Below are 21612 nucleotides of genomic sequence, written 5' to 3' on the forward strand. Positions count from 1 at the left end.
CTTTAGAGTATGTAGGTATACAGAGAAGTTCCTGGTTAACTCAGTGCCTGCCAGGTGCCCAGGTCCTGGGATGCACAACAAGCCCAAATCATCACCCCTCCACCACCGTGCTTGACAGTTGGAATGGGATGATTGTGCTGATACATTTGGTTTTCTCCAAACATGGCCCTGTGCATGTTTGCACAAGTCTTGAGGTTGAAACTTTGCAAACCTAAGTCTTCCTGCCATCATCTTTCTAGACAGGAGGCTTTCTCCTGCTCTTCTTTTCAAACAAACCATTCTTGTTCAGTCTTTGTCTAATTGTACTGTGAAGAACTTTAATATTTAACAGTCAGAATGGCTCTTGGGATTTTTATTTTTTAATTTTCTCTCGACATTGCAGTTTGACCTCGGGATCAAATTGCTGGGATGCCCACTCCTTCAAAAACCGGCAACTGTCTTGACAATTTTCCTCTTGTTAAAGTTGCTCACTTGGCCATATAACCCATCTCAGACTATTGGGCTTCTCATTCTTGATGTCTTACCTGAAGGCTACAGACCATCAAACTAATACAGCTCTGCTTATAAAGATCTACACAGTTAGTTTTTAAAGTGCATTTGATTATGGGCACCTGGCTGCTACGTACCCTCTTAACTCCTATGGAAGCATTAACAGTAATATGTTAAACTTCAACACTGAAAGGTGTTTAAGTTCCACATATGTTTGAGTTAAATAACCACAAAATACTGTAATAGTAGTGTTTTTATCAGTTGGTACATCCTGGGTGGGGGGGTTTTTTTAACAATAATTGCTGTATTAAAGCTTTCATTATTTCCAGAGTTTCTAACTGTTAAATATTTGCCTGCCTGTTCTTTATTCTGACACATAAACATTTTGGAATTTTAAAAAAAACAAACCTGTTTTCTCTCTGTTTATGCACTCCAGACTCGCCCAGCTGTTGTAATATAACAAAGTTATCTCCATTTATTGATATTAAATAAATAATGCAATGTACTGTCTGTTGACAGTCAAGTCAAAGTAAGTGCTTCTTTCACTGAGAAGTGGGGATAAATAACCCGAGTCCTTGTATGTGTACTTGAACATTAAAGCTGATTCTAAATACCGATATACCCGTCAGTCTCTATATAGACTACAATTACAATATGGCAACTAAGCACACCTTTATGGGTTCTCAGTAAAATTATGCCTTGAGTTATTTAAAAATATGAGACTAAAAACTATTTTGATGTTCAAAGTTGCCATTCTGCAAAATTGAAACAAAAACTTACCTCACGTAATTATTTTGTTTATCTTCTCAGGAAAAAGAAAGCAAAACCGGCTGGGCTTTGAAATAGACAGCTGACTTTTCTCAGGCCGCAGCAAAGCCAAAACATACTGAAAGTTCAACAAATGACACCGGAGGAATGCTGGATTTTCTGTTCATACATTAGATAAGGTAAAAAGAAATTAAATACTGCAAGAGTATGAAAAAAAGTTAATAACGCCTGATCATATAAAACTGTACATTTTACAGAGGAAAAGCCATAAAAATCAACGCGTCTCCATTATATAAAACGATTTATTAAACATGTTTAAAATGTGAATGACTTGAACTTCTCACATACGGGAATAAAAGACATAAATTTAAAAACAACACATTTACAAAAACACTGTACAATATACACATAAAAACCACTTAAAACCTTAAAAAACAAAACCAAGGATAAAGTTCTGGTGCTGGTGACATTTTACACGCCTAACAGATGTGACCAGCAGCAGATCTGTTCAAACCGAGAGGGTGGGCTCAATCTGAAAAGTCCCCCTGGGAGAGCTTCGGTTTCTCATGAAAGGAGAGTGATGAGCGCATCCAGAAACTTGCTCCTGTCCTCAGTCTTCAGTTCAATTACTGCAGAAAGAAAAACACAGATAAGAAAGAAAAACATGCCAACAGGACAAATCATCCAGCAGCATTCTGACATCCTGGGAGGAGATTTTCTGCTTGCGATTTTTAAAAAGATGGCGGACTGGATAAATATTCTAAAATATTCTTTCACATATAAGACATGACAGATTAAAGTAAAACTCCTGACTAACAGCATCGCAACTGACAGTTTGGGTGGGAATTAGGGGTGGGTTTTGATTATCGATTTATCGATTAAAATCGATTCTAGCTTGGATAACGTAAAATCGATTCATTAAAATCCTGAATCGATTTTTTTATATAAATTTATTTTGCCCGAAATGCCAGAATCTCAGGTTAAACCTCACAAATTTTCAACAACCACCAAACAGCTAAAACAGTAAAAAAGAGCAGGTACACGGATTCTGCACAAAAATGTAAACACAAAGCGCGGACCCGCCGACGGATCAGAATCAGTGAGATGTCGCCTTTCTCACCCGTGTCCGTGCCGAAAGCCGACAGCTCACTGATTCTGGTGTTTCGGTGGGTCCGCGCTTTGTGTTTACATGCTTTTTGCGTTAGATTCTGAAGCTGCAGGTTTTATCTCTCTCCAAACAATATTGACTGAACCAGCAGCAAAAGAAGATCCAAACAACGCTTCACATAATCATAGTCATGAATTCACTCTGACTTTTGCTGTTTTGCTTCCACCACGATAAAAATCACACTTCATTCACAGCGCTCTCTCTCAGGAAACTTCAAGAACAGTTTCCCGTCTAAAAATCTGTTTTCTGCATTATTCGCTTGCTTGTTACAAGCAAGTCTACACAAGTCTACCGTTGTTTACAGCGCTGTCGGCCGCTGTTTGTTTCCTTTTACTTACTTCTGAAAAGAAAGCCTCATTTCTGCTGTTCATACAGAACAAATTTATACTTTAAATTGTGCAAAATTGCAAAACGCTTAGCTTCGTCTCTAATCAAACCTCTGTAACTTTGCTCTGCTTCACTTCAGCAGCATCAGGTAACGTTCATATGTTGATTAATGGTTTTCTTTCGTTTTTGATCTACTGCAGAATATTTTTATAAAATCCCAGGCCAGGAAAATCACCTTCATGTTTTTCTGTGTTTTATCCTCAGTTACTTTGGCACAAAGGCATCTGCTGTGATGCTTACACCTTTGATAAAGTCTCGCAAGTGTCAGTTTTCTTTTTATAGATATAAAAATATGGAAATGTACTGACGCATGATCTGAATTATAATATTTCTGACTGTCTGAGGCAAAATTTCCCCAATTCGAATCGAATCGATTCAGGACCTTGTGAATCGGAATGGAATCGATTCTAGAAATCAGTGATGATACCCAGCCCTAGTGGGAATGACAAGACCAACAGATTGCACATTAAACAAAGACAAGGCTGACACCTAGTGGCCACATTGCAGACATGCAAGAGCAAATTCACTGACTGAAAAAACAGAACACATGACTGTTTCTTACTTGAAGTGTCAAAGTGGTCGTGAAGAGTCCTGGAGCTGGTGCTCTCTGCAGCTTTCTCAAATGCACGACCAAAGAAACTAAAAGGGCAAAAACAAACGCAGAGGAAGAAATGAGGCAATGTTGTTGTATACTGGTAGAAAAATGTGAAAAGGAAATAAGAGCCACTAGTTGTTATTTGAGTCCCACTGTGTCATGCTCTGATTTGGAAAATATTCACGCCTTTATTTAACTGTGTCTGAATTATTATAATTCAGCGTTTGCTGGTCTTAACAGAACCTGGAACGTCTGCAGGTTGTTGAGAATGCTGCTGCAAGGCTTCTAACTTATAACTCTTCTCACATATCACATCCACAGGCTCACCATTAACCTCAGAGACCACTTGAAGATTCTGGTTTTAAGTTTTAGAGCATTGCATGGACAAAAATCAGCTCACATTGGTGAACTTTTACATCCGTACATCTCCAGCAGGCTCTGAGTTGTTGTGATTGGGTCCTGCCAAGATTTGTGGACTCCGATCTCTTTCAAAAAGCAGCTAATTAACCAGAGACGCAGGTTGAGGAGGAGAGAAATCATAAACTGAGAAACTTACTTCTTCTTGTCGGACGTCTCAGACTCTGGTGGGATTCCCACAACAATGACAGTTCCCTTCTCCACATCCTTGGGGGCAGCCATGACGAGGGGGAGCAGTTTGCAGCGTTTATTCCTCGTCTAATTGGCCAAGACACCGTGAGCAAAAGAGCAGAGAGACTTCAATAACTATAATTTCAGTGAGCCTCCTTCTACACTGTGAATCAGTCCCGACAGCGTTCAGACACTCACCGAAAGGACAAAAGCCTTCAGGAGGTACTTGCAGAGCAGCGTTAGCGCCATGGGCTTGGAGAACAGCTTCACGTCAGGTGTTCCCTACAAAGAGAGAATGTGAATAGGATATATGGCTAAATAAAATTGAAAGCATGCACGTCTCAGGCATCCAAACACTCGCACCTCCATGAGGTAGCAGTAGAGGAAGGGTCCCTGTGACAGGATGAGGTTGGTGCAGATGCAGCTGGCGACCGTTTGCTGGATGGCAATCAGCTTCTTCTTCGCCAGCTCAATACCCGAATGCAGACGATCGATGTTGCTCCTGCACAAACAAAACGAAAGAAAAAATAAAGGAAGACATTTTTAAAGGAAATGCAAGCAAATTAAGTCTTTGAACAGTGACCTTAGTTTCCTTTGCACACCTGGAAAGGGCATCGAGAGCCTTGATGAAGGTGTCAGTCTCGCTGTCATCTTTCTCAGCGCTCTCCAGCAAGGCAGCAGTAGCGTGCACCATGTCGCTGGCCAGGAAGCGGTTCTTAAAGCCGAAGTGAACGCCGAACGTCTGGATACGGATGTCCTTCATACTGATGAAGAGGAGAAATGAGAGTAGAACCGGGAAAAGCAGACTGGATGAGCAGTCAGTGTTTGCCATTCAAATTCATACCCGTATTTATTGGAGGACTCCTCAATGACGTCCCTCAGGTTTTCTTTGATCGACATATCCATGGAGTTAAATTTCTGACGCACTTGTTTCAGCGGCAATCTGTAACGCAAATTTTATTTAATACAACAAATTCCGGCTCAACAAAAAGAGGAAGTTCGGTAACACACAAAGCATGGATTTGAAAGCACTTTACCCCATGTCTGCTAAAAACTCCTGGAGTTTCTTTTGGCCATTTAAGGTCCAGAGCTTGAAGCTGCAGGAAGTGTAACATGAATTACAAATGCTCTCATACAGAGACCAGTGCTGGTAAAGGGTAAGACGAAGACTGAAGAGACAGTTAAGGCTCTGACTTTCAGGAATTTTCAGCACTTGTGTGGCAGAAATCAGGTGGAACATAAAGATCTGTAAAGGCAACAAGCCAGATGAGTTAAGGATACTCGTATTCAAAGGAGATCCTCATACAGTCGATGGAGAGCGAGTTCTCCTCATCCTCGTTTCGGTGGCTATGTCGGGAAACGTGTCGCTGCATAGTGGCGATGTCGGTCACATACTTCATACTAAAAAAGAAAAAAAGAAGCGAGGCAGACAAAAATAATTCAGCAGAAATATTTTTTTTTTTAAAGGGATCAGCAGTGATTTTAAAGAACAGTTTACACAAAGTTTCCTTGTATTTATATTTCAGACAGAACCCAAAGTTCAATGATTGGTAAATCTTTGAAATATTATATTTGAACAATAAAGGTTAAAGGTAAAGTGGAAACCTATCCTGTGGTCTGAACCATCACAATTTAAACCTCTTTTTGGAAACTGTGGATGTTGAAGCCTCAGATGCAGGTTCACCAGCACAGAGTCCAACATGAGGGGTGCAACACTGCTCATGATATAGCCAAGTGACATATCTGTGATATCCATTAATCCTGAACAACACATGCTTCAGCTGAGGCAGCGTTTTCAGTAAATTTCAGTAAGTCGGTGCTCAAGCACATTCTGCACGAGCATGGCTCCATCGCTAAAGAGTCCATGTGCTGAACTTGTCTGCTTCCAGTCCAATAATATCTCTAAGGAGGGCCAATTTGTTAAGCAACTGATTTCTTTTTATATATCAAGTAAGACATGGAAAGCAATTCATCTCCTGCGAATCTGCTGATGTTTTTTTTATTATAGTAACTTTAATATATTTAACTCAAACTGAGTCACGGCACTCAAAGAGCACAGCATTGGGTCAAAATTTGGCACCTTATTTCGAGCCCTCATAACATCACAGGCGCAGAACTACGTGAAATTTTCAGGCCTGAAATGCTTAAAAAGAAAAAATCAAATCATTTTTATGTCCACAACAAAGGGGCACAGAAGGAATCTCGTACAGAGACAAAATATGGATAAAAAGGAGATCTTCCCCACGGACGTCAAACTCATTTTACATCACAGGCCACAAACAGCTTACTTTGATTTTAAATGGACCGCACCAGTTAAAATTCCCCTTTGTGTCAGTGTAAAGAAATGTAACTGCATATTGAATCATTGCAATATCTTAATGTAAGAAAAATTGTGCAATTTCAACAGTATGGCTCAGCTTTTTCTACACCCCTGATATAACAAGCCACCTGTCTCACATGGTGACACGATCCTTGTTTAGCCAAGGCACCGTTTTTGAAGTTTTGTCAGTTTGACAGACAAGTTGGTGCAGTTTTGTCATTGGGATTATGTTATATCCCAAAACACCTAAACAGCTTGAAGTTGGTTCTGGACAAAAACGACATTTTGGCTTCAGATTTTTTATAACTGGAGTGGGAGGTGTAAAGGAGCTCAAAAGTCAGTTTTACCCAGAAAAAAATGAGTTATCAGTGAGCTAGAAAAGAAAAGACCCAAAAAGCATCAACCTTATGTAATTTGCAAGCCGGTAAGTCTCAAAATTTCCGTAGTACAAGATAAATACTTTGCATGCTTTCATTAAAGTAAAAGAAAAAAATACTCTCAGATTTTGACTGATTTAAGGTTTTAAATGGTTTGACAGCAACTGCTTTCAGCTGTTATTTACATTTTTCAATGTCCTGAGCTTTTGGGAAATTGGTTTATAATTGTTTTGATAATAGTTTTGAAAAACTGAGGGCATCCTTACTTTGTGATTTTATCATGAACCCACTGGTCTGTCAGCCCGATGATGGCCCACCTGCAAAGAAGAAGCAGTGCACATCTAACAGACCGTATAAACTGTATCTCAAGAATGTTTGCCATGAAAGATGACATCTCCTCAGAAAGCTCACCACAGCATGTCCTTGGTATCTTTAGTCAAAACCCACGCAAGCTCAAAAAACATCATCGCAGCCTGACAGGAAAACAAATGAAAATTCAGGAGTTCATTCAGAATTTCAGGTAACATTAATGTTCCTATATTACTCATGTGAGGTTGTCAAAACTCACCGAGGTGCCGTGATATTCATACTGCTCATAGTCAAACAGGATTTCCCTCCTGTGAAATTAATGAAAGGTAAGCTTGCATTCAACAGTTGTGCTGTGCAGAGAAAGAACCAAACAACTAAGTAAAAACACTTCACCTTCGAGCCTCCCACTCCCTCTTCGCTCGCTGCCTTTCAATTCTCCTTTCGACAGCCCCCTGCAAACACAGGACCACAGCCCCAGTGTAACAGCCTTAACAGTTCACTCTACCAGTTCATTCCTGCGGGCAGCACCTACTCGGTTTAATGCGTACCTCATCAAATCTCCTGCGTTTCCCAGACGGCTCTGAGCCTTCATCGCTCTCATTTCCAGAGTCTTCTCCTTCCTCATCTTCATCTCGAAAGATATCGTCATACGACGGCACGCCGAGGTCGTCATCCTGTTTGATGAGCAGCTTAATCTGTTGAGCAGAAGACAGAGAGTTAATGTAACGCTCACTTCCACAAACAAGTGGGAGTATTGTTAATCTTACATGCAATGAACTTCAGGTGCAAATGGATCATTGTTTACAGTGAAATGCATAAAGATAATGAACTATTTGAGGTTTTGTACCAGAATGCAAATACAGTACAGCACAATAACACAAGGGTGCTTCCATCTGTAGTCCTGATGGGCAAAAAGGAGACTTTATCTACATATTTAAAGGCCCCTACGCTAACTTTGCCTGCTGGACATTATCAGTCACAGAAATTAAGAAAAATCTTATACCTAACTAGCTGGGCACTTCACCGAGATGCTGGAGAGAATGTGGAGTAAAAATGGTTGATTTATGTATTTTGGACTTATTTTAACAACAACTATTTCTAAAGTTTTGGACTTTGATGCTTGTAAAGGTTTTACATTTCTTTATCTTGGCTATTCTCCTGTGGACTAAGCAATGGTCACAAACACCTTCTGAAGAGCCTGGCTCTACAGGCAAACTAGTGGTTAATATTGTTAAACACACACATACCAGTGGACAGACTATACACATCGCCAAACAGAATTGGAGGAAATGTGTGTGTTGTTATTTGGCTCCTGAGACAAACTGATGAGACTGATGAGGTGAGAAGCATGTTTTTTGTTTTGTTTTTTAATTCACATATACAGAATTGTTTTTTCCCCCTTCTGCTTTAAAATAATACATCAACTTGGCCTTTCTTTCATCTTGCACTCCAAACATCTCCACTACCATGCTCACTATGATGGCCATCATGGTTCGAAAACTTTTTACGTCCCCTTTAGCTGTAGGGTCGAGCACTGCATCCACATCCTCATCAAACTTCTGCCACTGAGCTGAGTCCTACAGCCCTGACACCATCTGATCCTTCTCTTCTCATGCCTTGAGTGAATCCCTGTGCCACTCTGAGGCTCTGTGGGGTAGACCCTAGCCCGTGAACTTATGTGAACTTATTAGTGGGGATGTAGCCTGATTTAGCAAACCATTGCACATCACCTGGGTATCATTGTAGACATTGACCACATCTACAGGCCGGTGAGTGTCACAGATGAAGAAGATGGAGTCATCATCTGGCTGCAGCATCTCAAGGAGGTCAACATTTGCTCCGCAGTTGATGAGAACAAAGTATCGAAACTGCAGCACAAAAATCAGCCAACACAATGCATAAGGTTCAGTGTTTACTGTCATATATTTATATACAGGCTCAGAGTAGTGTACTACAAAGCTTTCCGCTTCAGGTTCTCAAGCAGAAACACATAAAAAAAGCAAACGTTTCCATGGTGATCTCAAAAAGCTAAAAGAGAGACACCTTCATACCGGCTTAAAATAACGTGTTAACGTCAATCTCGCTTTGCAGCACAGCCTTCTGGTCTTATTTAAGTATACCTGCTCTTTGTGTTCAAGGAAGGCAGTGCCAAGGTCCTGCCAGCCTGTAACTGGCACAAGTGTATACTGGATCTGGTCACAGTGAAACAAGGCCTAGTGAAGACACAAGCAGTCAGTGTTTACATCAGCTTATAATTACTCTGAACACAGTAAAAGTCAAAAAAGCTCCATAAACTGCAACAGGCACTTACTGAAACCTACTGTCAGTAATATTCCCAGTTAACGCATGAACAGATGGTAACCTCCCCATTACGACAGTACGGTTGGGTGTCCATAAGTCCATAATAACTAGAAGTATTTAATCAGCGTGCTCTCTGTTTACCCTCTACAATGACCTTAGTTTAAGAGCGCAAATGTCAGTCATCATGCATAAAAGCCACTAGAACAAGAGAGGCAAAATAACAGGGAAAAACAATCAAAGACTGTGCACGCAAAGGCTACAGGAGCTGCCGCTTGCTAACATTTTATGTCTTACCTGCAGTATTTTACAGGCGCAGAGAGCGTCAATGTCTGGTGCCACCAGGAGTACGACTCTCTGTAAGTAGCACGAGAAGGTTTATAATGTAAGCGATTTCAGTTTGCGATGTCAGATGTTAAGTTTCCTAGCTGCTAGGCAATGTTGGCTAATGTTAGAGTTAGCCTTACCTGGTTGGCGACAACTTCATAAAAATCTTTTCTTATGTCCGCGATGAACATTTTCAGAGAAGTCAGTCGATTAAAACTATTGAAATAAGACGAGCCTAATCTAATCACCCTGAGGTGGCATAAACTGCGGGTTATTTTGGTTTGCTGTCAGGCTCGGAGCTTTGACAATACACACACAGCGATGCCGCTCTGTTCCCTGTTGGAAATGTGGCGCCAAATCTACACGTCACTCCCGACCAATCAGAAAGAAAAGAAAATCAGCAACGTCAAACGCCGGAAGTCACGCCTACCAGGTTGAGAAAACAGAGCAGTGCTGGAACTAAAAAGAGCTGAAATAAAGTTATAGCTTTATTTATATTGATTTGAGATATTTATTAATTTATTTAAAACGATGTCATAACGATGTTTTTATAATATGTGTAAACTCCTTTAGACTTTATTAAGAACACAATATTATTTTAACATTAGCGTTTACATTTATATTACCTCAAGAGTGAACTTATAATATTATAAATAATTATAGATGGTAACCTCTCTCTACTTCTATATTTTGGAGAAAGATATAGATTAAACAATTTAATAAAAAAGCAAAAACCTCACAGAGATAACTATGATCTCTGTACCATACTGTTTTAAGTCTGTAAAAATTCTAAAACAATGACTTATGCACACACTTCACACATTCACAAAATTGTAGAGTTTCCACTGTGTGGTTACAATAACAGAAAAAATGTGGATTTATATGAGAGGTTCACTTAACCGAGCATAAATTTATTAATGTAAATCTGGAGCTCAGTAGTGACACACACACTTTACAAATTAAATCTGGGACTCTCGGCCATTTGACCTTAGAACTGAAGAAGCTTCTCGGATGAGAGGTGAAACGTCTTCAAGCAACTCAAAGAAGTCCAGACGCTTTTCTTTGCAAACTCCTTTGACTACGATGACCTGGATGACTGAGAACCTTCACAGACACTTTACAAATATGTACTATTAAAGATGTTTTCATTGGCATAGCTATAGAAGTGGCAGTCATCACACATTTTTACACTTTAATGATAAAAGCTGTTATAGACTGAAATTTTAAGAAGTACTTCATTGATTTAGATTAAAACATATTGGAAAGGATTTTGCCCCACCTCTTTCCACTTAAATATTATATAAATGTATCTCATGAGCTTGTCTGGCAAAAAGCCTTGAAAGAAAACTTCTCCCGCAAACTCACAAAACAAGTCGAACTGAATTCTATTATATATATATAAAAAAAAAGGTGTGTTCAATTGTTTTTTTGTGTGTCACTACCTGAATCTGATTTACACACCCTAACGTCTGCTAAACTATCCACCCACCAACTGTCCATTACACTGGGAAGTCATTACTTAAAATACAGTAAAATAATTTCCAAAGAGGAGACTTGTTTCTATATTTTTGGCAACCAGCAGAACTACATGCTTCAGTTTGATTTTAATAGGTGAAAAACTACAAAAAGAGAGGTGGCACGCGTGACAGCTCTGATTAGAGGTTTAAAAATCTGAATTATTACCACACACAATATGTAAATACATACAATATCTGGGACATTATCTCCCAATACATCATCTACAAATACTGGTGCGTCATAATTTGATATGCACATGCGTTTTAAACTCATTTATTAATCATCCATCATCACATACAAACTCAAAACCAGGACTGCTGACTCCAAAGAAAACACACAAAGGACAAGAGATCATTCAGTGTCATGGGGAGATTCATTAAAAGCATCACAACACAAACAGCACATAAGCATAAGCAGAATGAGCTGTACGATCATGGCATGAACAAAGCAAACAGTAAAGTCTCAGCAGAATCCCCCAACATCACTCTGAATGCCCTGAAATTACATAAATTAACAGAATGGATGGAAGCAATGACAAAAATATGTGTGAAACATGCAGGATTTTATGAAAACGCAGCAGCCTAATGAACTTTTTTTTGCCTTAAAGGGACACTTCACCCCAAAAATCTAACTTGCAGATTTTTCCTTGTTTATTCATCAAGACAATTCTAGCACGAGTTGGTCAGATTGGTAGAAATCAGCTGTAGAAATGTTTTTGTCTTTATGGTGCTTGACTCTGTTGCTTAGAGATCCCCAAATTACATTTTAAAATTCAGATTTTTTTCTTTGACTATGGACATTTAGCTCCTTTTATTTAAGATTATAGACACCACTACAGGCTGGAGGAAAAATGTGTATGTCCGACTTCAGGGTGAGTCATACCTTCAAAGTTTACCCACAACTTTGCTCCCATTTTCATCCTAACCACTTCTAAAGTTACAAATATTAAAAATTCAAGTAAAATCCTGCATTCCCCCAAAAGTAAACATACTTGTACACCAACCCCAAAACATCTGTCAAAGAAATTCAGATACGATTTCTCTCCTCTTGTCTCATTTTGTAAAAATTTGACATTATCCACACAAGTCTTCACTTTTGACTCCACCAACAATTAATCCACTGAGTAAAAGGAAATGACACGTTTCTTTCTGAGGTTAAAAAAAAAAAAGCAGCATGCCATATTCACTGTGTAGTTTCTTTACAAGTGAATACACTGGAAACAACAACAACAAAAAAAAGGTAGATTAAGGAAAAAAAGTTACATGACAGAGAGCATACACCATAACATGCAGCATATACTTCATTCATAAACTGAGAGGAACGTAGTAAACAAAGGCACAAAATTCATCCGCTTTCTTTATGCCAAGTTTGGTCTGTAACCACTGAGATCCAGCTGCTTTTATGCTCGGGTTAACCGTGCAAAACTTTGGCCGGTTCAACACACAAACAGAAAAAAAAAAAATAATTAAATAAATAAAAACTCAAAATACGCCCGAACCACAAATTGTAGTGTTAAATGTCTGAGATTACGATCGAGGAGTTTACATGCCGGAGAGAAAAACCTGACCAGCAGGAGCACTGGGAGGGTAGCACCATCGCCTGGAGAGGTTAAAACAGTACCTACAGTACCCCATCTACAGTAAGCCTGAGAAGACTCGTTTAACTCGCTTTACAGTTACGGTGACTTGGAATAACGTGATTGGCTGAGCTGTCCTGTTACACCAGAGATGATTTTATCATTTAAAGCAAAGCAGGCACTGGAAAAACTGTGAGAAGCGTAAAGCAGCACTGCTACATCAGGATGTTAATATTGTGGAGAACTTTTTACAGAGAAGTTATTTTAAAAGAAATCAATAAATGGGAACATTGAACATATATTATAGGAAGACAAAGTTTTAAAGCATTCGATAAAGTAAAAATAAATAAGCGTGATCAATGTGTTTTACGTTAACTTGGCTTTAAATGCAAGAGGAGTGCCTAGTTGTTTGCACTAATGAAAGTTCATTTAACAGAATCGCTTGGAGGTGTTATATACTTTTAATCACTAAACCCAATATATGTTCAAAACCAAAACAAATACTGTTTTCCTCTGTGCCACAGAGCTTCACTGCTGTCCAAAAACTACTGGAATGTTATATGTTTATTCATCCGCAGCTGAAAATAGTCCCTATTAATTGCACTTTTGTTTTAACAACAGTGCTCAGCAGTTTAAGAAGGTTTTACCTATAAAGTGGTGACTTTTTTCAAAGTTTTACATCATCAAAGCATCAAAACACCACAGAAAAGATGGGAAAGTCAAAGTAATATTTAACTTCTTGATAGCTATGATTTAATCATGGGACCAGCCAACATCAAGCCAGGCTTAGTTTAAACTGAAAGGCTGTTGCTGCCACTGCACTTTATGGCAGCATAAAGTTAATTTCACATTCTTAATTTGCAGGTATAACAAAGACAATCCTGTGTCTTTACCCAATTCCTTATCAAAAACAACAAAATTCTACCACAAAGTATCTTAGTGTTGTGATATGCTATAACAGGCATCACGACAGATGCAGTTTTACCCAGAAACCCCAAGAGAGACACGGTCTGGTGGTCACTAGCATCTAAGCTCAAAGGTTCCATTACACTGGATCATTTAATCACATCTTACTGTCTGTGTCATCTTGTCATAACATGCTTCTCTGAGGTTTTACTAGGTGTGTTTGTGCTATTTTGATCTGTGAACAGACAGGACAGTCAAGGACTTTGACTCCTAACACGCTGATGTTTGCTCCCAGTGTTTGTTTAAGCCTGAGCCAGCTCCAAAACCACAAAGACCGAAACAGATGGTGAAAAATTCTCAGGCATTGAGTTTCGATTCTTCTCACAAGAGGAGGCGTCTATGCACAGAAATGAACCTCAGAGTGCAGTTAGCTTCCCTTTAAGCCTCAACCCTACTTCTTTACAAAGTTGCAAGTTTACAAAACAATCACAAAGTGATTCTCACATGAAAAACTCTTTCACAGCAGCTGAGCCAGAGACTGATGAGTGGTGGACTATTTGTACAGTGGCTGTGTAGATAACCTGCTCAGCTGTTGTGAGTAAAGTATGTGATCTATAGGCACAATACACAGAGTGTGCAGAGCTGGGCCACGTGGAGAACAGCATCATGATAATGAGATATCCCATCTGTACCCAGCAAACATTTCGACACTGAATAACTGTCACGGCAGAATTTTCAGACATCAAGTCACAGTTGGAAAAATACATGAGGTTAACTGACATCATTGTTGGACTTTCTAGTAAGAGAAAGCTTGTGTTCAAGATTTTTTTCCTCACTTTCTCCTTATTGATGAGAATAAAACAAAGAAGTGTCTCGAGAGGAGGAATCAGGAGAAAAAATAATCATGTCAAGTGTGACCTCTTTCTTTTCCTGAGCTTTCCTGAGTCTATGACACTGACATTGAGGACAGGGAGGGGATAATTGTAAAAGTTCAATGCATAAAGTTCACTGTGCCACAAATGAAATACAGTTTAGATGCAGAAAACTGTAAAAATATAAAGTGTTTTTGCAGTAACCCGATTTATTATTTCTCACTTTGCAAGAGGCTGTCTGACCTTGCCTCTATTCTACGCTGAAACAACGCTGACATACATCTGTCTACGGTTTAGTTTTTGTGGTCGTACTGCGACCTCTTTTGACCTGGGAGATATCATCTGGGTTTCGACCATGTTTGCTGGGTAATTACGGGAATAGAAAGACAACTGCTAATGTGCTAGTGTAGCTCTCAAGGGTTTCAGAAACAATGCAGGAGAAAATTTGAATCGGTAATTGATGCAATTTCATTCCAGAAAAGAAACTGTGTATCATGTCTCCCTCTAAAAAAAAAGAAAACCCAGAGAATACATTGACAATGATTAATGATCAACTTAAATACCGATATGCTGCCCAGCCCTAAAGATGTGAAAACCAGTATTACATGGATTACTGTGCAACCCAGTTTAAATGACACCAGCAAAGAGGAAAATGCAGTTACAGCTTTTCTACATGGGCAGGATGTAGGTGGAGTTGGCCAGCTTGCGCTCCTGTGCGGCAGGAACAGTCTCTCTGTGACGCAGAGGTCTGTGGCAGTCTGGGTCCCGAAGAGCAGGGTAGTGCTGCCTGTAGCACAGCCAGGCGAAGGCGAGACCCAGCAGAGACCCCACCAGCACATCTGCATAAAGGAGACACATAACAACACAGATAAGAACTTTTACTAAATTAGTCCCTTATTTACATTATGCACTATTATACACTATTCATAGGTTGGGTTTTTTTGTTGTGGTTTTTTTAAGGGAAAATGGACATAACTAACACAAGCACCTGGGTTCATCATGCGAATGTGAAAAGTTATCCAAACCTACCTGGAGCTTTGTGAAAAAGTCATTGCCCGTAAACCTAAAGTGCCACATTTCACACCAAGAACTGTAATCAAGCATGTGTGATAACTGACAATGAGTCTGTCACATTGCTGTGAAGGTGATGTGCCCCACTCTTCTTTGCAGAATTGCAATTAAGTCACATTGAAGGAGTTTCAATGATGAGGAGCCCGTTTAAGGTCATGCGACAGATGTGAATCAGATTTAAATCCAGGTTCTGAGTAGGTCATTCCAAAACCTTCCTTTTTTCACATTTTCTGGTAGAGAGCAGAATTCATGCTTCCATCAGTCGCAACAAGTTGTGGAGGTCCTGACGCAGCCCCAGACCATCACACTACCACCACCATGTTTAACGTTCTTTTTACGAAATGCTGTGTTAGTTTTATTCAAGATTTAATGGGACTCAAAAATTTCAAAAAGTTCCTCTTTTGTCTCATCAGTTCACAGAATATTTTCACAAAAATCTTGGGGATCATTGGCAAATGTGAGACGAGACTTTGTGTTCTTTTTGGTCAGCAGTGGTTTTCTCCTTGCCAGAGACATCCTTAGATGTTTTTCTGGGTTCTTTTGAGTCATTGATGCAATCTTGGAGTAATTTTGGTAGGCTGGCCACTCCTGGGAAGGTTCATTACTGTTCACCAAGTTTTCTCCATTAGTGGATAATGGCAAAACACAAAAGCAAATACATGTAACATGTAACAAATTGTAAGGAATAATCTATGATGGATAGGGCATAAACAGGAAGAAAAAGTGTTGACTCTTAGTTACTAAATAGTGGAAAGGGGGTGGGATTAAATAAGCTTATGCTTCTTCCTACTTCTTTTTTAACATGCAAGTTATTTATAAATATTACTGTATTGTTTTCCTTTTGTTTTGTTTTGTTTGTTTGTCTCTTTTTTCTCTGTTGTTGTTAGACTATTTTAACATCATTCAAAATAAAGATACAATACAATACAATGGCTCTCAGCATCATTTGCTGACCAAGCCCATAGATGTCAATGACTTTGTTTCTCAGCTGTGTCTTCACTTTGTCAGACATTTTCTATTTAATAGGTTGTTTTTTTAAAACAACGGGTCTGGCGGTAATCAGGGGTGGGTGTGGTAGTGAACCTGGCCTTCAAAAAATCTGGTCAGTTAATTAATAACTTATTTTGCAGTGTTCAGACCAAGCCCATTTAACCGACCTTGCCAGTGGTGTTTGTAGTCGCAGGTTCTGGAGAGAGCGATCACAGCTGCAATGAGTAAAGGAGTGAGGAAGGCACACAGCCGCCACGCTCGGCCTTGGCCTGCTGCAGTGAAGCAGCGCAGCTTTCCTGCAATGTAGAGCGCTGTGAAGCCCAAACCTGCAAAGGCAACTGCAACAAAAGAGAAAGAAACGGAAGGGATGAAAGAGAGCCAGAGGACGTTTTATGCAACAAAATGGGAAATCAGAGCTGAAATTATAGCACTGCGCTGAATCCCCACCAGTTAATGATGTGGTCTGCACTACTCTGCTATTAAGAGGCTGAAAAATCTCATACAGTTCCTTTTCTTGAAACAAAGGGCAGAGAGACTTCAGCTGCTGAAGTCTACCTCACTGAGATGTGTAGTTGCATTTCTGATAAGTTTTTATGCTCATAGATTTAAGGCAGTACTATAACTCAAGCATGTCTCTAACAATGAAATAAGAGCCTAAAGGCTATTACACACTTGGATACATGTGCATTGAGATATACGCCCCCCTGCCTCACTCTGTGCCTCCATTTACTTTTCTTGTTGCCTGCTGATGAAAATGTACCAGCTCTGCAGCCATAATTGACCATAACAGCCTCTTACAGGAAGAATGCCCGCTGGGAAAGCTCTTTCTGCCTTCCATGATGACATCTGGGTCACCACTGCATCGCAGCTCCAGATTCATCTGACCGTCTGGGAAACAGCGGTAGAAGAAGTCTGGTCGTGGCCTGAGGATGTGACACAGAATGAACATGGAGGACAAATGTGTGCTTCTGGTTAACGTTGAATGTGCTATGTGATGTAACCTGCTTACCTGCCAACTACAAGTTTGATGACATTGGTGAAAACCCCGTTCAGCACTAAAGTCAGAGTCACAGCTGGATGACAGGGGGAAAAAGAACTGAATCATGAAAAAGATAAGTCAACTCAAAAAGCCAGCCCACACATTTAAATGCGACAAACCAAAAAGCTCTTCTGCACGAGTTTCTTACCCAGTGAGGCTTCCTTCAGATCGCCACGCTCCGACTTATTCAGGAAGGTGAAAGCCAGGATTACAATCAGGGGGGTGCAAACCGCCACACTCTGTAACAGATCAACAAAAGAGGAGATCATAACAGTAATAATTGTAAAAACTCTCCATCTGAGACTGGACACACGCACGCACGCACGCACGCACGCACGCACGCACGCACGCACGCACGCACACACACACACGCACACACACACACACACACACACACACACACACACACACACAAAACTCTCCACAGACTTCAATATTAAAATGTCTAACGTTACAGCAGTGAAAAGCACATTTACAGCCTCTATGGAAAGTTTACCCCTCTAACAACACCTGCTGTATGATGGGTGATTTACTTATAACTCATAAATATGGTTACTGGTAGAATTTAAAAACATGGGGCTTTTTTTTTGGTAACTAAACTAGATTTCGCCACTGTTTTATTTATTTTTTGCTACTTTTGCTACTATTTTTTGCTCTATTTTTTACGACCTTTTAGACCATTTTCAAAATCATATTATTGGACATATCAAATACTCCATTGTGCAGTACAGCTTTTGTCCTATGCTGCTGATTTAGGACTCCTAAAACTTTCAGGATAATAGACCAACCATTTTTAAGGAAATCAAGACATTTGCTCAGACCATAAATTGGAAATTCATAACCAGGATTTACCCAGATTGCAATGGGTCAACATCTTTATGTTGACTATTTATGACAAAAAACAAGTATGCAGTGGATGTATGCAGTCGTACTCTGGAGCTCTTACAGCGCAGCAGTCATCAAGAGTGGACTGCAGAGGTCTGGGTAAACTTATTTCTTCTCCACACTCCACACCTCTAAAATTTTTGAGGCAGTTTATCAAACTTCTCAAAACTCCCCCTCTGGAGTCACAGAGGGACTTTACGATTTTTTCCACGTGCCGTACTTGTTTAAAATGATTTCCCCTTTTACCCTGTGAGAGCTCAGTCATAATCAGTAAATATTAACTCTACGTCATCAGAACAAACAACTGTAAACAAAAGATTTACATGATCATATATCTACATGTGTTATAGCTACGTTCTTGATGTGCGTCAAAACATATCAAAACTAAAAAGACAAGATGTTCATTTAATATGTAAATTAACCATCATGTGGTTTAATTTTAAAGCTAATAAAAATCCAGAGAGATATGATATATTATGAATATTTTCTATCACAGAAATATGAACTTATGGGAGTTAAGGTCCTTAAAAGAAACGTTACAATGATCCTAAAAAAAACAGCAGAAAGTTAACCTGTTCCAATAAAGTACAAAAATGACCAGAGGGATTTTATTTATTCCAGTTTATCAACCAGCTATACTCACAAACATAAGAGAGGTGGGTACATGGTCCTTCTCCACGCGGTGGAATTTATACAGCCACATCTCCTCTGCCTGGATCTCACGGTAGAAAGGAGGAAGCTGCTCCGTCACACTGAGCAAAGCACAAACGGTGTTAAGGTGGTGTTTGCCCACAACAAAACAAAATGGTTGCATTCAGATGTCGTGCCTGTCCCAGGGATAACTTACAGGAACACCACCAACAGCGCCAGCCGGATGGAAATTTCCGACAGGAAACCACGCAGCAGCCTCCTCTTCATTTTGTTTCTCGGAGTGGACGTCAGTCAACAGCAAACATCTTTACTCCACCATCTTTTAACTTAATTGGGACTAAAGACAATGGAGAGCAGAGTTTTAGTTTATCATACCTTTAATTTAGATGTTGAAAGAAAAACAATGAAACCTAAACGATGAGAAGATTATTGATTTTTTTGGTAGATGGTTAGCAGGTAAATAGTTACAGTGATTTATGCAAAATACTTTAGTTACATGTATGTGCATTACAAACAGCTGAATTTATTCAGCTTTATTCTTTTGAGGTGGTTCAGTTATTTCCTGGGCACCTCCTATGTGAGGTGTTCCAGGAGGAGGCCCCAGATCAAACCTAAGACACCCCTGAGATCTCTGTTTTTGTAAAGATGAGAAACACAAACAAATATTTCTACAGAAAAGAATAATAATTCTGAACTATGGAAAGACAAAGTTTCTAAGTAGTGAATCCCAGGACTGATATTTCTTCTTATGTGCTTTCTACCTGTGAACTGGTGATACTGGTTAATACATCTTGATGCATGCTCAATCATCCAGGTAAGTAAATCTCCAAAAGTTGATTCTGTTCGTCCAGATGAACAGAATCAACTATACTGGTTAATATTTTGGGCTGTAAGTCTAGTTTTAACCTTAACATCTACAGCCAATCACCTGCCTCCATCTCCCCCTATCCTTACCATCCTCCTCTGTCACACCAAATTTCCTTCACTACAGCCATGAAAATTCCTTTGAAGTATTCCTCTTTTCCTCCTGCATGGCAGCTACATCTTCAACATTCTTTGTCCAGTATATCCACTATTCCTCCTCTGCAAATGCCCAAATCATTTCGGCCTAACCCCCTAACTTTATCTCCAAACACTCAACCTGAGTTGAACCTCTGATGTACTCATTTGTAATCCGTTCCATTACTCCCAATAAAAATCTTAACAACTCTACCACCTCCAGTTCAACCACCCGTCGTTTGAAATTAAGTTAAAAGATAACCCTGTTTACCAAAATGAGTGCATGAAACGTCGCATGAAAGGTAACAATTCCAAGTTTCTCAAAATAATCACCATTAAAGCAAAGCTACTTACATTATTTATACATCCTATATACAGAGAAACAGCAAATATAAACACCGTACTACAGTAAATATATGGAGCCCATTAAGTCCTGTAAGGTGGTATTTTTTATCTTATTACTTGTTTGCTTAAGAGAATCACTTGCTCGAAGAGATAAATAACCTGTTTGCACAAGATAAAAACCGTTGTGTAACTTGTGTCCACAATAAAATGCTCTCAAAAGCCAAATAACTTGATTACCACAAGATTAAAAACAACTCTATCTTAAGGGACTCCATAAAAATGGGGTGTATGTAAAATGATCTTGACACTTAACATCTGGTGTTGGTCTAAAGGAGGAGAAAATAATCTTAATAAATACATGAGTGCACCATTCATTTGAAATCACAGGCAAAACGATGTCAAATGCGCCTATTTGAGCTTATCATTTAAACAAAAATCCAAAAAAAATAATTAGATGAATCCCCTTTTTTACACATCGTATGTCCTCATAGATAAACACAGATAAAGATAAAAAGGCAGTTTACATTAGTATTTACACTGACCACGTCTAAAATCTGGCATAAAGGCCAACATGCTGCACCTGTGCCCTCCACTTCCAGATGCTCTAAATATTGAAGAGCTTCCATTTGACCGGATATAACATAAACGCATTAAATTATAATGAGTCCCGTCGGTACAGAGGAAAATGAAATAAAAATGAGCTTTATTTAAGTGATCTGTACAAAGTATACGTTAGCAGACTAAGCTAAGCTAAGCTAGCAACATCTGTCATCATAGACATCTGGCCGATTTCCGCGTTGTCAAGCAAATTAACAAAAATGAACATTACTAACCTTAAACCGGAAGCTGTTCTTTATCTTTTTATCCTCATAGTTTCATCTTCTTGTAACATAAAGCAGGCCTCTAACTCTTCTGTGTCTACCGAAGGTGGAAGTCGCGCATTCTTAGATTTGAGAGAAACAGGGATGTCACGGAGGAGGAGGATGAGGAGGAGCGCTGCGTGAAGCTAACGGACACCGCGCGCGCGTCTGGTGTGAGCTTTCGAAATAAAAGCTTTAAAAATTAAAGTGTTATGTTAAATGCGGCTCAGTCCAGTTGTACTCTAGATAGATAGATAGATAGATAGATAGATAG

General features: G+C 39.4%; 2 protein-coding genes across 2 annotated transcripts; both read right to left on the reverse strand.

The window, feature by feature from the left end:
- Positions 1–1543: 1543 nt before the first annotated feature.
- cdc45 (CDC45 cell division cycle 45 homolog (S. cerevisiae)) lies at positions 1544–9989 on the reverse strand. The gene is made up of 18 exons (XM_031727934.2): positions 9767–9989; positions 9597–9656; positions 9122–9214; positions 8732–8869; positions 7550–7696; positions 7395–7453; positions 7261–7309; positions 7104–7165; positions 6959–7009; positions 5277–5396; positions 5033–5164; positions 4840–4938; positions 4598–4759; positions 4359–4497; positions 4194–4277; positions 3964–4082; positions 3375–3451; positions 1544–1886 (listed from the first exon to the last, which is right to left on the reverse strand). The coding sequence occupies exons 1-18, from the start codon at positions 9815–9817 to the stop codon at positions 1822–1824; spliced, it is 1707 nt and encodes a 568-aa protein (XP_031583794.1). The 5' UTR covers positions 9818–9989; the 3' UTR covers positions 1544–1821.
- Positions 9990–11211: 1222 nt separating this feature from the next.
- Positions 11212–21469, reverse strand: plpp5 (phospholipid phosphatase 5). The gene is made up of 8 exons (XM_031727975.2): positions 21312–21469; positions 19331–19471; positions 19127–19235; positions 17747–17837; positions 17569–17632; positions 17358–17482; positions 16727–16897; positions 11212–15337 (listed from the first exon to the last, which is right to left on the reverse strand). Exons 2-8 carry the CDS (start codon positions 19399–19401, stop codon positions 15168–15170), a joined length of 801 nt encoding a protein of 266 aa, XP_031583835.1. The 5' UTR covers positions 19402–19471; positions 21312–21469; the 3' UTR covers positions 11212–15167.
- Positions 21470–21612: the final 143 nt, after the last annotated feature.

This window comes from Oreochromis aureus, linkage group 12, assembly GCF_013358895.1.
Source record: "Oreochromis aureus strain Israel breed Guangdong linkage group 12, ZZ_aureus, whole genome shotgun sequence".
NCBI classification, from domain to species: Eukaryota; Metazoa; Chordata; class Actinopteri; order Cichliformes; family Cichlidae; genus Oreochromis; species Oreochromis aureus.

Bases quoted from the DNA above. Each gene is read 5' to 3' on its own strand.
- cdc45 (XM_031727934.2), bottom strand. From the start codon at position 9,817: ATGTTCATCGCGGACATAAGAAAAGATTTTTATGAAGTTGTCGCCAAC. The intron at 4,498-4,597 runs GTGTGCAAAGGA...TTGTTTGTGCAG, and splicing joins GCTCTCGATGCCCTTTCCAG to GAGCAACATCGATCGTCTGC. The intron at 1,887-3,374 runs GTAAGAAACAGT...TTCTTTCTGCAG, and splicing joins CGACCACTTTGACACTTCAA to TAATTGAACTGAAGACTGAG.
- plpp5 (XM_031727975.2), bottom strand. From the start codon at position 19,401: ATGAAGAGGAGGCTGCTGCGTGGTTTCCTGTCGGAAATTTCCATCCGG. The intron at 17,838-19,126 runs GTGAGTATAGCT...GATCTGTTACAG, and splicing joins TACCCACCTCTCTTATGTTT to AGTGTGGCGGTTTGCACCCC. The intron at 15,338-16,726 runs GTCGGTTAAATG...TCCTTTATGCAG, and splicing joins CTACAAACACCACTGGCAAG to ATGTGCTGGTGGGGTCTCTG.